This window comes from Monodelphis domestica, chromosome 1, assembly GCF_027887165.1.
Source record: "Monodelphis domestica isolate mMonDom1 chromosome 1, mMonDom1.pri, whole genome shotgun sequence".
In the NCBI taxonomy this organism is placed as follows: Eukaryota; Metazoa; Chordata; class Mammalia; order Didelphimorphia; family Didelphidae; genus Monodelphis; species Monodelphis domestica.
The window spans coordinates 648,555,441-648,570,040 of record NC_077227.1 but is presented as its reverse complement, the minus strand read 5'-3'; the positions used below and the strand labels follow the sequence as shown (position 1 = coordinate 648,570,040).

The following is a 14,600-nucleotide window of genomic DNA, read 5'->3' as shown; positions in this document are numbered from 1 at the left end:
AAAGAAATAATGCAAGAGTAAAACAGCTGTACCCTAATTCTCCAAAACATCACCAAAAGATCAGACCCTGAAACCCAATCCCAAAAAGACTAGCATGGGTTAACTTTTACTTAGGTACATAATTCCTAGCAAAACCGCAGCTACAGGCCAAGCCCAAAACTTTCTCATGAAGCTAGCACACAAATCAATCATAGAGGCCCATACAATATGTACAGTACAGTTACACTAAGCTTCAATATGCCTCAGTGACTCAATTACACAAATCAGTAAGTCAAACTCCCTAATAAGCCACCTGTGATGAAATCATTTATCTTATATTCTGTCTGTAATCACAACACAAAAATACAGAATGTTAATCAAGTGATTTGTTAAAAGTTAATGTATCACTTTTCCAATTATCTCTCTTTGAACATGTGTCAGGTAATGCAATCTGCATGCCAAAAAAATGGGTATAAAAATCAAAATCACCCCAAAGAGATAATAAGGAAAAAGACTTGTACAAGAATATTCATAGCTGCGCTCTTTGTGGTGGACAAAAATTGGAAAACGAGGGGATGCCCATCAATTGGGGAATGGCTGAGCAAATTGTGGTATATGTTGGTGATGGAATACTATTGTGCTAAAAGGAATAATAAAGTGGAGGAATTCCATGGAGACTGGAACAACCTCCAGGAAGTGATGCAGAGCGAAAGGAGCAGAACCAGGAAAATATTGTACACAGAGACTGATACACTGTGGTACAATTGAACGTAATGGGCTTCTCCATTAGTGTCAATGCAATGTCCCTGAACAATCTGCAGGGATCTAAAAAACACTATCCACAAGCAGAGGACAAACTGTGGGAGTAAAAACACCGATGAAAAGCAACTGCTTGACTACAGGGTTGGAGGGGATAAGACTGAGGAGAGACTCTAAATGAGCACTCTAATGCAAATACCAACAACATGGAAATGGGTTCGAATCAAGAACACATGTGATACCCAGTGGAATCGTGCATTGGCTATGGGAGACGTGGGGGGTGGAGGGGGAGGGAGGAAAAGAAAATCAAGCCTGGGAATGTCAGAGCAGCTGTTAGGTGCAAAGCAGTCCCATGGCCATAATGATTAAGCTGTCTTCCATTTGTTATTTATTTTATTTTATTTTGGCTGATTGTTTGCCACCTGTCGGGAACCCTGGAGTCGTGAGTGGGGCTGGACCCTGACCTCGGCATTCACCTATCATGGGGTCTCTGGAATGTAATTACTGTGATAGGTGAGGGATCACTATACTCTAATATAAACATAGCCCTTGATTTATATTTTAAAATAATTAAAAATTTAACTGAACTTGTTAACTTTTAGGGACAGGAATATATTAAAAATTACAAATAAGTTAAACCTTAATTATACAATTTAGGCCAAAAATGGACCTTGACAACCAATTAACTGTCTGATAATGAAAGTGAGAAAACTTGATATATGATCCTTACCATAGTTTAAAGCAAAGAACCGATAACAGTACTACAACTTTAGTGCTATTTAACTGTAATGAAGGAGATATGATCTCTAGGGTAAAGAGAAATCAAATCATTAAACTTAAAGGATTCTAAGTAAAAGTTCAGAGATAGATAATACTGGGGGCAGCTGAGTAGCTCAGTGGATTGAGAGCCAGGTCTAGAGATGGGAGGTCCTAGGTTCAAATCTGGCCTCAGACATTTCCCAGCTATGTGACCCTGGGCAAGTCACTTAACCCCTATTGCCTAGCCCTCACCCCTCTTCTGTCTTAGAACCAATATATAGTATTGATTCCAAGACAGAAGGTAAGGATTTTTTTAAAAAGAGATAGATAATATTGACAAAACACAGGCAAATTTTAACTTATGATGAATCTTTAGTCAAATAAATCATATTATATACTAGGTCACTACTAGTGTAACCTAGTGAATCTAGGTTACTCCTAATAAATTATATTAAGTCAAAATAGAAGTCATTTAGGCAGGTTATGAACTTGGAATCAAAGAAACTATGAGAAGAAAAAAAATCTACAAATATCTTTCAAGAACACAGAATGAATACTTGTACTTCTTATATTACAAGCTAACAATAAATTAAAATGTAAAAAATAGAAGTAGCTATAGAAAAAGCCTATGAAAATATCTAAGCCAATTTTCTAACTCTTTAAAAAAATGCTCTAAGTAAATATAATAATGAGTTAAACACCACAAAACTAGCAATAAACTGCCATTTCCTTCAAGAATTACTATTAATAGGGGGCAGCTGGGTAGCACAGTGGATTGAGAACCAGTCCTAGAGACGGGAAGTCCTAGGTTCAAATCTGGTTTCAACCACTTCCCAGCTGTGTGACCCTGGGCAAGTCACTTGACCCCCATTGCCCAGCCCTTACCACTCTTCTACCTTGGAGCCAATACACAGTATTGACTCCAAGACGGAAGGTAAGGGTTTAAAAAAAAAAAAAGAATTACTATTAATATAAGGGTCAAAAGAGGCTATTTGAAAGAGAACAGATATTTTTTAATGGCCTAATTAATAACAAAATGTTTTAAAATAGAAGCAAACATGAAGTTTTCATGATTTCACTTCCAGACTTACATTTATTTATTGCTTTTTTATTTAAAAGCAATGTGAATACAGAATTTTCCCTTACTGAAATTTTAAAAAAAGAAATTGAGGTAAAAGAATTGCCAATTATGCCATCATTTTCATTCTCGTTAAAAAAAAAAAAAGGTAGAATAAACCACCAGAAACCATTTAGTTATGTTTATTGGCCAGTGCCTAGAAATCTTCTCATGGTATAAAACGTTCTGGATTTAGATTAGTAGCTATTCTTTGAAACTCATACTTAAGAGTGACATTAAGATGTCAAATATAATTTACTTACATCTAAAAAATACTGCCATTTATTTTCTTGATAAATGAAAAACTACAATTACGATTGCTTTCTCTGAATTGTCCAAATAGTGTATTAATGGAAATCTTATTTTATTTCAAAATACTTAAGACTATGACTATTCTTATTCTCAGCATAATTTTTATGCACGGACTTATGATAATATTATTTAACTAGAGCATTATTACTTACATCATCACTCTGCTGAGCTTCTTGCATAACAAATTCTCGGACCATGGATGGACTAAACTCTACTAGATAAGAAAATATATCCGTAGCAGCAGACCTGACCTGCAAATCGTCCATTCCCTGAAAAAAAAGGAAAATTAGATCACTTAAATTACACCTTATAAAACAGCATAATCTAACAATAAAATTTACTATGTATGTGGCTTGTGTGGTTTGTATGCTGTTCTTTGCATGGAGGAAGACCAACTACTGTACTGTAGAATAATCCCGTGGAAACACAAAGTTTTATATTAGTGATAATAATTATTGCTCCTATCACCCTGTCATTCTAAATATACTTTTTGCCTCTGTGTCCCTTTCTTTTCCTTTTTTCACAAACACCAAGACTTTATGGCTGAAAGCCTCTAATAATTAGCTTCTGGAAAGGCAGCATAGTGTAGAAGATACTTAGTAGGGCTCAGAATAAGGAAGACTTGAGTTCAAGTGCCAGCTCTGGCACACACTGGCTTTGTAATCTAGGGAAAATCACTAAAACTTTCAGGGACCTCAAACAAATCTCTAAGATGATAGATTGCGGAACAGCTGCAGATTTGCATTGACAAATGAGTTTCCCCACCAAGAGCTGCTTATGTGAATAGTGTATTCCTTTTACCCTACCAGCAAGGTACCTGAAAACATAATGGACAATGTGTTAGGGTTGGGGTCAGAAATAACTAAGATTAAAATCCAGAATCAAACACTGGTTTTGTGACCTTGGGCAAATAACTTAATCATCCTTTACCTCAGTTTCCTCAATTGTAAAATGGGGATCATAATAACACCTGCCTCCCATGGTTGTTGTGAAGATTAAAAGGGATAATATTTATAAAAGCACGCAGCACAGTGCCTGGTATATAGCAGATACCTATGCAAATGTTCAGTTGTGAACAATTCTTTATGACTCCATTTGGGGTTTCAATTGGCAAACATATGGGAGTGGTTTGCTAGTTTTTTCTCCAGCTCATTTTACAAATGAGGAAACTGAGGCAAACAATGTTAAGTGACTTGCTCAGGATCAAACAGTAAGTGTCTAAGGCTGGATTAGAACTCAGGTCTTCTTACCCTCAGACTCAATGCTTTATACATCATGCTACCTGGTTGTCCCATGTAAATATATAAATGTTCATCTCTTCCCTGCTACCTCCAAACTTCTACAAATTTCCTGCTCTTTATTTTTCATTATTACTGCAAAAAGAGCATTCAATTAATTAGATCATGTACTCATTCATTTGAAACAGAGTTTGATATAGTGTACAGAGAACTGGCCCCAGGATTAGAAAGACTTGGATTCAAGTCTCACAGCAAATAAATATGGACTTTAGGAACATGGGCATTTATCAACCTCTTGGTGCTCCAGGCAACCTCTAAGACTGTAAATCTTCATTGGTAGAGGAAGTTCCTCACCAGGAGATCCCTAAACCAGTGAAATGAAAGCTCCAATAATTTTTTCTTTTATTAACTCAAGAAATTCTAAGAATCTATTGGGTGTAAGGCACTGTATTAAGCAAGAAAAGATAAAAATTTTTTAAATTCCTGATTTCAAAGAACTTTCCTAGAGCAATGATCTAAACATGGAGAAAAATAATCAAAATTTCTGAACTTGCCAGTTTTACATTAGTAGTTTCTCTATTGCATAAAATTTCTCCTTATTGACTACTAGGTCATGCTTCTAACACCTTTCCAAAAATGATCTTTTATTCTGGACACATCTTATCCTCCTCCTTAATGGAGTACTCTTCCCTAGGTGTCTGTAAGAGGGAATACTTCCAAAAGCCATATTGGATACTGTATGTTTCTAACACTAAACTATTTAACGATTAAGGAAGTATGAATGGCTTCTCTGGAGACTACTCAATGTTTCATTTCTTGCCTGTCACTATCAATGCCACTCACAAACCAAAAGTTACAATTTTAATAAAAAAACAAAACTGTAAAACTTGCATATTTGTTAATATTTTATCAACATTAACTGAACAGCTGTGATTATATTAAGTGTATAAAAATATCTCTTTATATACAAAATGCATTTATGATATAAATTTCATTATTAAAATCTATAACACATCAATATAACAAATATAACACAACTTCCAAAAGGATAAAGAAATTAGTTACCATTACAATTTCAAGAGCAGGAAGAATCCCCAATTTTGCCAAAGTTTTGAAAAATGCATCCCTGTTTTGAGGTTGTAATGTTTGAGAAAATGCACAGAACTCCTTGAAAAAATTAACCTGTAATGTGAGAAATCATAGTAAGTTGTACGTATGAACTTGAATATCACTGGAATATGGTCTGCTACAGTAGAGTGAACTTGGTATATATAATATTTATGGCCAAAACTGAAACCCTTTTACAGTTTTACACAATGCACCCAATTACAGATATCATAGTTATTGAGAACAAGGATCATCAACTAGCTTTCTCTGCAACTATTATCTTTTCATTATAAAAGATCTCTCACTATAAATGCAAACTTGATGGTTCTGAAGATTCCAATTAAGTGAAGCAAATAGCACTGTGGCTTAGTGGAGTAAAAATGCCATATACTTAAAAGTCAGGAGACCTAAGCTAGAGGCTTTATTTACTCCAATATTTAATAGGTATTTAAGTTTGATCAAGTTATTTAACCTCTGAAGGGCTTAATTACTTTATCTGTAAAATAAAAGGGCTTAAAATAAGTGATTACTAAGATCTTTGTGGGTAGTAACATTCTATAAATACATAACTAAAAAGCATACCTAAAAATAAAAACTACTAGATAAATATTTCACTGTTTAGGCTGGTTTCCAATTTACTATAGGCATTAGAGTAGACAAATTCCATGAGTTTGTGGACTCTTAAGAACAAAATATTGGCAGTTCCCAATGTACGAATGAGTTGTATTCAAAAGTTCACTTGTAAATTGGAAGCCTAAGGCTCAGAACTCCAGAACTTTTTTACCTAGAAAAAAAGTTATAAAAAAGTGGACAGATTGCCAGGATAGCATATGGAAACCTGCATATAATTCAACATAGTTTAATTTCCTAGTGCTAGACTTCTATCTAGGTTGTGGTAATAAAAAGATCATTCTGTGTACAGGAAGAAAAGGAAAGAAAATTTCCTTCTACTTTCTTGAATATAAGATTAGTCCTAGTAAAAAAAATTGAAATTGGCAAATTTTATCTTTGTACCCTTCCCCAAAGTTTTAGAATATCTTGGACCTATATGCCATTCTAATTTCAACTCCTATCTTGAACCTCTCCTTTTGCTGCTAATCAAAATATCGATTTCCTGAGTACAGCTGAATGAAATTAAGTACTGTATATGGAAGAAAGAAAATATTAAAGTAATGAAATATTTGCTTTAATAGTGATGTTTTAAATGAAGTTTTAGTACATGTTTCCAAGGGATTTTATATATTGAAAAGAAGATGTATTTAAGTTTCTGGCAGCATAACAAACGTGTGTAAAAGTTACTGTGTAAAGTAAAATGTTGAGAAGAAACAGCTAACCCACAGGCAGACTATCCTCTACATTAAGCTTTTTCCTTTCTCACTTCCAAAATCATGGAAAATCTAAGAGCTTTAAATTTTTGCAAAATACTCCCAAAGCAGCAGCAAGGATCTTTGCACTTCTAAGACAAAGTAGAAAGACAGACAAGAGTAACTATCTGTGCATCTAGGATGTTTGTAAGACTAGTGTTTGTATGATGAGACTGTTTGTATTGGGAAATGCTCTTGAGATTATGAATCATCTTAAAAACATGCTGGTGGATCGGTAATTTCATACATATGGATACTGCTGATAGCAATAGAGATTGCAATTCTTTTTATCCTGTGATTTTTTCCCCATATCTTTCCATAAAATACCCAACATACCAGAGACTATCTGATTATTTTAATATCTTAGTAATACTAATATACCACTCTTGTTATCCATTTCATGTCTCATGCTCACTACTAAAGAACTGGCCCACTTCCTTTTATTTATTTCTTTTTCAACCTAATATTTATGCCACTTCTTGCACAAAAGCTTTTATTCTGACAGTCATCTTTTATGTCACTTGAAATTTTGGTTATTCAGATATAGGAAAATTGGATGGAATCTTGGCTCCAATAAATGCTATATGTGTAGACAAGCAAATCATATCATACCCCTGGGTCTCTACATCATCCTCGTTCAATCAAGCATTTAAAAAATGTGCTATATGTCATGATTTGTTTTTCAGCTGCTAGAGACAGCAGCTAGATGAAACAGTTTCTACCTTCTAGGAGCTTAAATCTTCTCAGGGAAGAAATAAAAGGAATGAATTAAGAAATCCTTAAAAGTAAAATCCAGTTCTAAACTTTATGGTGTTTCATTAAGTCTAACTATAAACATCACTAGAAGAATACATATGTTAAAGAAATGGGCCTTTGTGACAATGAGCAGTTTGGGATCACTAAAAGCACATCCTATTTTCCCAAAAACAACCCATCCAAATAACCACTACCTGCTCAATTCTGGGCCCAGCTCCTTTTCAATCAAATTAAGACCCATCCAGCAGCATTCATGTCTAGGGAAGAAAGTGAAGACTTTTAGGAAAATAGATGGTATTTTAAAAAATCATTGCCACCAATAAAAGGCAAGGATTTCAGAAGAAATGGCAGATTTGAGAGTAAACAGTGGTTAATAAGAGGGCTTCTGAAAACAGGATTTGTATTTTTGGAACATATTAAAAATACCTAGGAATAATAAGTGAATGACAAGGGATGGAGTATATCTCACAAGGGCTAGAAAAATACATTTGCCAGTAGCCTTGTGAATCTTATCAAAGTGTTTTAAATTGAAAAGGAAGGGGAAAAGAAAGTACACACACACACCCACCCACACCCACACCCACACCCCCACACACACCACCATCAACCTAGATAGCATAAGGAATAGCCAACTTGTTGGGAAAAGAAGATACTCAGCAAGTCACAAGAGACAAAATCTAAGAGACAGGAATAAAGACCATCACCTGAGAAGTTTATATATAAATTTGCATACCAAATATACACAGTAGAACTACAGATCAAAATTTAAGGTGGCAAATTTGAGCTCAGAGGCATAATAACAATGAAGGGGTAGGACTGGGTGATCTTTAAGAAATTGAAGAAAAATAATATTTAATATAAATTCCAACTCTATACCTAAGATCACTCTTATTTTTGGCCCTCAATTCCAAGATTGCTTTTACTCTTTGAGAGGACACATAGGAAGGAAGAAAATGGGTTTGTGAGAAGTCCTGGGTTTGAATCCCACCTTTTCTTTCTAGCTTTGTGACCTAAGTTCACTGACTCTCTCTGGGCTCTCAGTTCTTGTTTTAAAGATAATCATAGCTGAAGTGTAAAATCCTGCTTTTAAGATTTATAAACTGTTTTACTTAATTACACATTTGATCTTTATAACTGTACAGACCACATGGCTATAAAGAGGAAACAGATGAAAAGATCAGGAAACAGAAGGCTGCTACATAAGCTTTACTGTAATAATAAGAGACTGATTATCAAGACATTTCCATGCACTTTCTCTCTGCCAAAAGCTAATAATAATCTTTATTTGCCTTAATAATTTTACTCTTTAGAAGTAAAAGAACCAAGAACCAAAAAAGGGGGAATAACTTCTGGATCTGATTCATAACAAGAAAGAAAAGTGGTTTTTTGGATAGAAACGATGGGACCCTTCCAGAGAAGTAATCACTTTATCTTAGAATTTATGAAAGAGGTAAAAAAGGAAGCCATAATTCAAACATAAACCCTAAGTTTTATTAGTAAGGCAAATTTCAAATGTTCAGAGAAAGGAAGGCAAGTATTTCACAGATTAGAATTTTAAAGGTAAAATCAGCTCAGGAAGGATGAGAAACTCCCCAAAATGAAATTCATCATTCTGAAGAGACAAAAATTAAAAAAAAAAATAATAATGCTACAGAGGAGCAAAAAGGATATGTAGAGAAGATGCGGATGCACAGGAAATTTATCAATCAATGCAAAATTTTAAGATACCTATACAAAAGAATTACAAATTTAACAAGTATATGAAAAAATGACCCAAAACATTAATAATATGAAAAAGGCAAATGAAAACAGACATAAGATTTCACCTAATACCCAGAAAATTGGCAAAGATGACGAAATATGGGCAGAGTCAATGCTTAAGGTGTTGTAGAAAGACATACTACTCCACCATTAATGGAACTATGAATTAGTAAAATAATTCTGAAAAGCAATTTGGAAATGATGCAAACTAAATAGCTAAAATCTTTAATCCTACACTAGGCATATAATCTAAGAAGGTCACTGACAAAAAATTTGTAGTAACACAATTTTTTTGGTAGCAAATAATTGAATATAAAGAAGATGCCCATCAACTGGGGTATGGCTAAAAAAAATTGTGGTAAATTAACATAATGGAATATTATCAAGCTATAAATGAATATTTGGTGAATAAAGATAATCAGAGAAGAAGAAAGCAATATACACAATTTCTACAACAATGTAAAGGGAAACACCACCAAAAAGATGAAAACAAATGTTGAAGAATTACAAAGAATAACCATGATCCCAAAGAAGAGATAGGAAGACATAAGAATATGAAGGTGGGTCCATAGATGTTCCACCTATTTTAATTTGTCAATCAATTGTACTGATTTTTCCCATCTTTAAAAATACCAATGGTTATAGAAGTTGGCTCCTTAGGAGAGGAAATGGGAATGAAACTTGGGATAAATAACAAGAAACAGAAGACAGCAATAATTTTTAAAAATTATTTATTATAAGGGACGTTTCTATGGGAGGAGAAAGGGAAAAGAATATTGAGAAATCTAGTTGATAAAAATAATAGCTATCAATAAAAATATATTTTTATAAAAAATAAATAATGAAGATGGAAGTGGAGGTGATGGAAAATTAATGCAAAAGCATCCAGAATACAAAAATTTGGAATGAATTTGAGCTGACTAAATGCTAAAGTAAGCAAAGTGACTCTCAACAATTAAAAAAATAGAAAAAGATATTTTAAATATAAAGGATTACTCTTTGGGGTGGCTTAGAAAATAAAGGCAGAACTGCAAAACTGTTGCTTTCTTTCTCAAGAGTATAATCTTTGAACTATTCAGGATAAAATAAAAATGGCTAATAGTGAGTGGAAACTCAAGATAAATGGGGAGAAAAATAAGAGAGCACCTAATTATACTTGATGAGTTAATCACCGAACCCAAATGCACTAAATCCAGGGTCCTAAGCAAATTATTGGATTGATATCCTTAGTGCCTGGCACTTAATAACTGCCAATGGATTGATAAAATTCCTAGACCTTTGTCAGGGATCTATGATGGATCCTGGAGAATAGGAAACAAAAATCTAGAGAAAGTTAAATATCACTTTAAAAAAAAAGGATGGAATTAAGTTTGCAAATTGTACTTCAGTGAGTGTCTCAATTTGGTTTCAATTTGGATTCCTGGCAAAATTCTAGAACATGTTATTAAAGGGATGGTTAGAGAACATTCAGAAGAGGAAGTGAAGGTTACAAAGCTAGCAAAGCTTCATCAAGAACAGACTATGCCAGACCAAACTCATTTCCGTTTTTGAGAGATATTATACCACTAGGTGGGAGCAATACTATAATAGTTTTACTCAGACACTAGTAAAACATTTTGACAAGATCTTTGTGTTATTCTTATGTAAAGGAAGGGAATAGACAACTAGGTGGCATAATGGCTAGAGAGTAGGCCTAGAGTCAGGAAGACCTAAGTTCAAATTTGGCCTCAAATAACTCGTAGCTATGTGACCTTGAGGAAGTCATTTAATGTGTTCCTTGTCTGTAAAAATGAAGATAATAATAGAACCTACTTCTCACAGCTGTTGTGAGGATCAAATAAGATAATAATTGCAAAGCACTTAGCACAGTGCCTGGCACATTGTAAGTGCTATATAAATATTGTTATTATTATTAGAATTGAACTAGGCAATATTAAAGTAGATTTGGAATTACCAGAATGGTCATACCCCCAAAATAGTCACTAATGGTTCCAATTAACAGGATACTACTCAGGACTAAAGGAAATTCTTTATCATACTTTTGATTCATATTGAGCTTAAGAGTAGTAGACTCCACAACCTCCATTGGATGAACTTTTATTTAGCTAAACTTACCCTATTTTATGCATAAGTTCAGTTTTTTAATCCTATATGTTGTCTATAGTGATTCTAAATGGGAGTTTCTCTTTCACTCTTGCTGAGTTTTGTTGGAAATATCTCTGCTAAAGTTATTATTTCCACTAGCTTTTTAGTTGATTTTCTAGGATTCATTAAGTAGATTATCATATCATCTGCAAAGAGTGATAATTTAGTTTCCCCATTGCCTACTTTAATCCTTTCAATTTCTTTTTCTTCTCTAATTGCTACTGCTAGCATTTCCAGCACAATATTAAATAGTGGTGATAATTGGCATTCTTGCTTCACCCAAGTTCTTACTGGGAAGGCTCCTAACTTATCCCCATTGCAGATGATACTTGTTGATGGTTTTAAATAAATACTACTTATTATTTTGAGGAAAGACCCCTTTATTCCTATACTTTCTAAAGTGTTTTCAATAGGAATAGGTGTTATATTTTGTCAAAGGCTTTTTCTGCATTTACTGAGATAATCATGTGATTTCTGTTAGTTTGGTTATTGACATAGTCAATAATGCAGATGGTAAGAGGGCAGCTGGGTAGATTGAGAACCAGGCCTAGAGACTGGAGGTCCTAGGTTCAAATCTGGCCTCAGACACTTCCCAGCTGTGTGACCCTGGGCAAGTCACTTGACCCCCATTGCCTAGCCCTTATCACTCTTCTGCCTTGGAGCCAATACACAGTATTGACTCCAAGATGGAAGGTAAGGGTTTAAAAAAAAAATGCAGATGGTTTTCCTAATATTAAACCAGACTTGCATTCCTGGTATAAATCCCATCTGGTCATAGTGAATAATCCTTGTGATAACTTGCTATAGTCTCTCCGCTACTATCTTATGTAAGATTTTCACATCCATGTTCATTAAGGAGATTGGTCTGCAGTTTTCGTCTGTTTTTGGTTTTCCTGATTTGAATATCAGTACCATATTTGTGTCATAAAAAGAATCTGGCAAGACTCCTTAGCTTATTTTGTCAAATAGTTTGTATAGTATTGGGATTAATTGTTCTTTAAATGTTTGACAGAATTTTTAAATCCTATATGAAATTTTTCATTTGTCCTTGTTAAACTTCATCTTAAAGAGCCTAACGCCAAGTAGAGATCCTTGAGGACACTTGCAGGACACCACAAGCTGACACAGAATCATTAATGACTGCTCTTTGGGTATGGACATTCTACTAGTTCCAAATCCCCCCCTAACTCTAGTATAACCTAATTCATACCTCTCTGTTTTCATCAGAATAACATAAGAGAATTTGCTTAAAAAAAAAAGTAAATGTGAATTTAGGCTACATTAAGAGAAGCAAGTATCAAGGAATAGGGAGGTGATATAATCAGCCTTGGTCGAGTCGTATCTGGAGTATTGTGTTCAGTTCTGTGAATATTTGTGAAAGGACACTGGGGTAAGAATCTTGAGATATAGTCAAACAGAATGTGGAAGATTTTCAAGATCATGTTATATGAAGAACAGACCAAAAGAAATGGAGATGTATGATAATGCAGAGATGTTTGAGAGGGGATATGATAGTTGTTTTTTTTTAAGAACATATAGGACTATTGTGTAGAAGAGGAGTTTTAAACTTGTTCTGAGGGCAAAACTATAGGCAATAATAAACCACCAAGAAGCAAATTTAGTCTTGTTATAAGGAAGAACTATTTAACTACGTAAAGTCAAAAGACTAAAATTTAGATGACTATCAGCTTGTTGAAGAGGAGATTCTTATTTAGATACTGATTGTACTAATGGTCTCTGAAGTACCTTCCAACTCAGATTCTATAATTTTCTGGACAAATACACATTTTATGTTTTGATTTTTAGTGTGGATGGTTGGACCAATATTTTTTGGTACCGTTGTAGATTTTGTTAAATAGGTTTGTGTAGTATTCTGGGTCTCACTGCATTGTTATTGCCAATTTAGGAGAACTTGGGTCACTTTATCAACTGGGAATTCTCTTACTTGGATTCTGCACAGATCATTTTCCATGATGTTGAAAAATATCTTAAGTAAACATGTTTGTCTGTTTTATGATATTCTTGATTTTTGATCAGTTTATTTTTGAACAAAGTTATCTCCACACTTAGATCTGTCACAGTCTATATATGATGTTTAACATATGTATAAGAAATTTTCTTTGAGAAGAACCTTCAAAGATACATTTTGTCCTACCAAGTTAAATACTTAAAAAAAAATTGACACAATTGGAACTTATTTTTTGGCAGATTTCAATTACATGATAATAAAGATTATGTGCAGCATAAAGATAGTTGTAAAAGCTTTCCTAATCCTTCTGTTGTTTTTTATCAAGGATACTTCAATGTAAGTATAGACCATTTTCATAAAGGGTATAGAGATGAGAGACTAGGCATATAAGTCAGTAGTTGGTGATACCTTTTTGGTTGTCTTGCAGGGGGCAGGGAGATAAACCACTGTCTGTGATCTTTTGTATTCTTTCATAATCTTCCCTCTTTGAGCTATCTTGAAAAAATGACTGAGTGCCTTTAAAATTATGTCACCTCCTGCAAATATTTCTTCTGTATGTTTTTTGTTCAGCTCAAGGCACTCTTCCTAACTTTCTTTTTAATGTCAATGCCACTTCCTCATATAGTACATTGGCTTGTGATCTACTGCCAGTCTTCAAGAACAAAGGATCACCTCCATACCAGGATGAAGCATCAAAGAAGGACTTTTGTGAAAGAGACCTCGAGATAATAAACCCCCTCTGAAGCATCTTAAAGAAACACATGAAAATGAAACCATCAATGCCAAATGAGTCAAATAATATATTTGTTATCTTCCTTAACTCCCTCCACCCTAAACCCCAGCCTTAAAGAGTATAAAAATGCAAAATCAAAACAACTTATTCAGATGAGTATATGTATAGTTATGACTTCCAGAATCATACTTTAGAACTAGAAGGTAAATAATAATTATTTAGTACAACTTCTTCATTTTACTGATGAAGAACAAAGCTTAAGAAATGACTTTTAGTTTTTCTATTTATGATATAGTCAAACTCTGAAGCTGGAAAAAATTATCTGTTTCCAATATTAAGGGCATTTCTACACTTAACCATATCTGTATTACACAAAGAATCAGAGTTGGAAGGGACTCAAGACAAACTAGACCTCAGGAAATATTCATGAAAAAAAAAATATGCTTCAAATACATCCTTCAAAGGTGGTCATCTAGTTTTTCCTAAAGGACCTCTCTAAAGAGAAGAAGTAAATAATTATCTCCCTAGGCAATCAATTTTACTTTTGGGTGGTCCCTGGTATTAGGAATTTTTTCCTGAAATCAGGCTGATTTTATAACTT

At 33.9% G+C, this 14,600-nt stretch overlaps 1 protein-coding gene across 2 annotated transcripts in view; it reads right to left on the bottom strand.

Moving 5' to 3' along the window:
* The window catches only part of PPP4R3B (protein phosphatase 4 regulatory subunit 3B), an 85,155-nt gene that overhangs the window by 26,572 nt on the left and 43,983 nt on the right, over positions 1-14,600 (bottom strand). For both annotated transcript variants that reach the window (XM_007476808.3, XM_001375122.4), the window contains exons 6-7: positions 5,230-5,346; positions 3,079-3,195 (exon numbers count right to left, since the gene is read on the bottom strand). In XM_007476808.3, the coding sequence (XP_007476870.1) occupies positions 3,079-3,195; positions 5,230-5,346 (234 nt within the window). The remainder of the gene's footprint in view (positions 1-3,078; positions 3,196-5,229; positions 5,347-14,600) is intronic.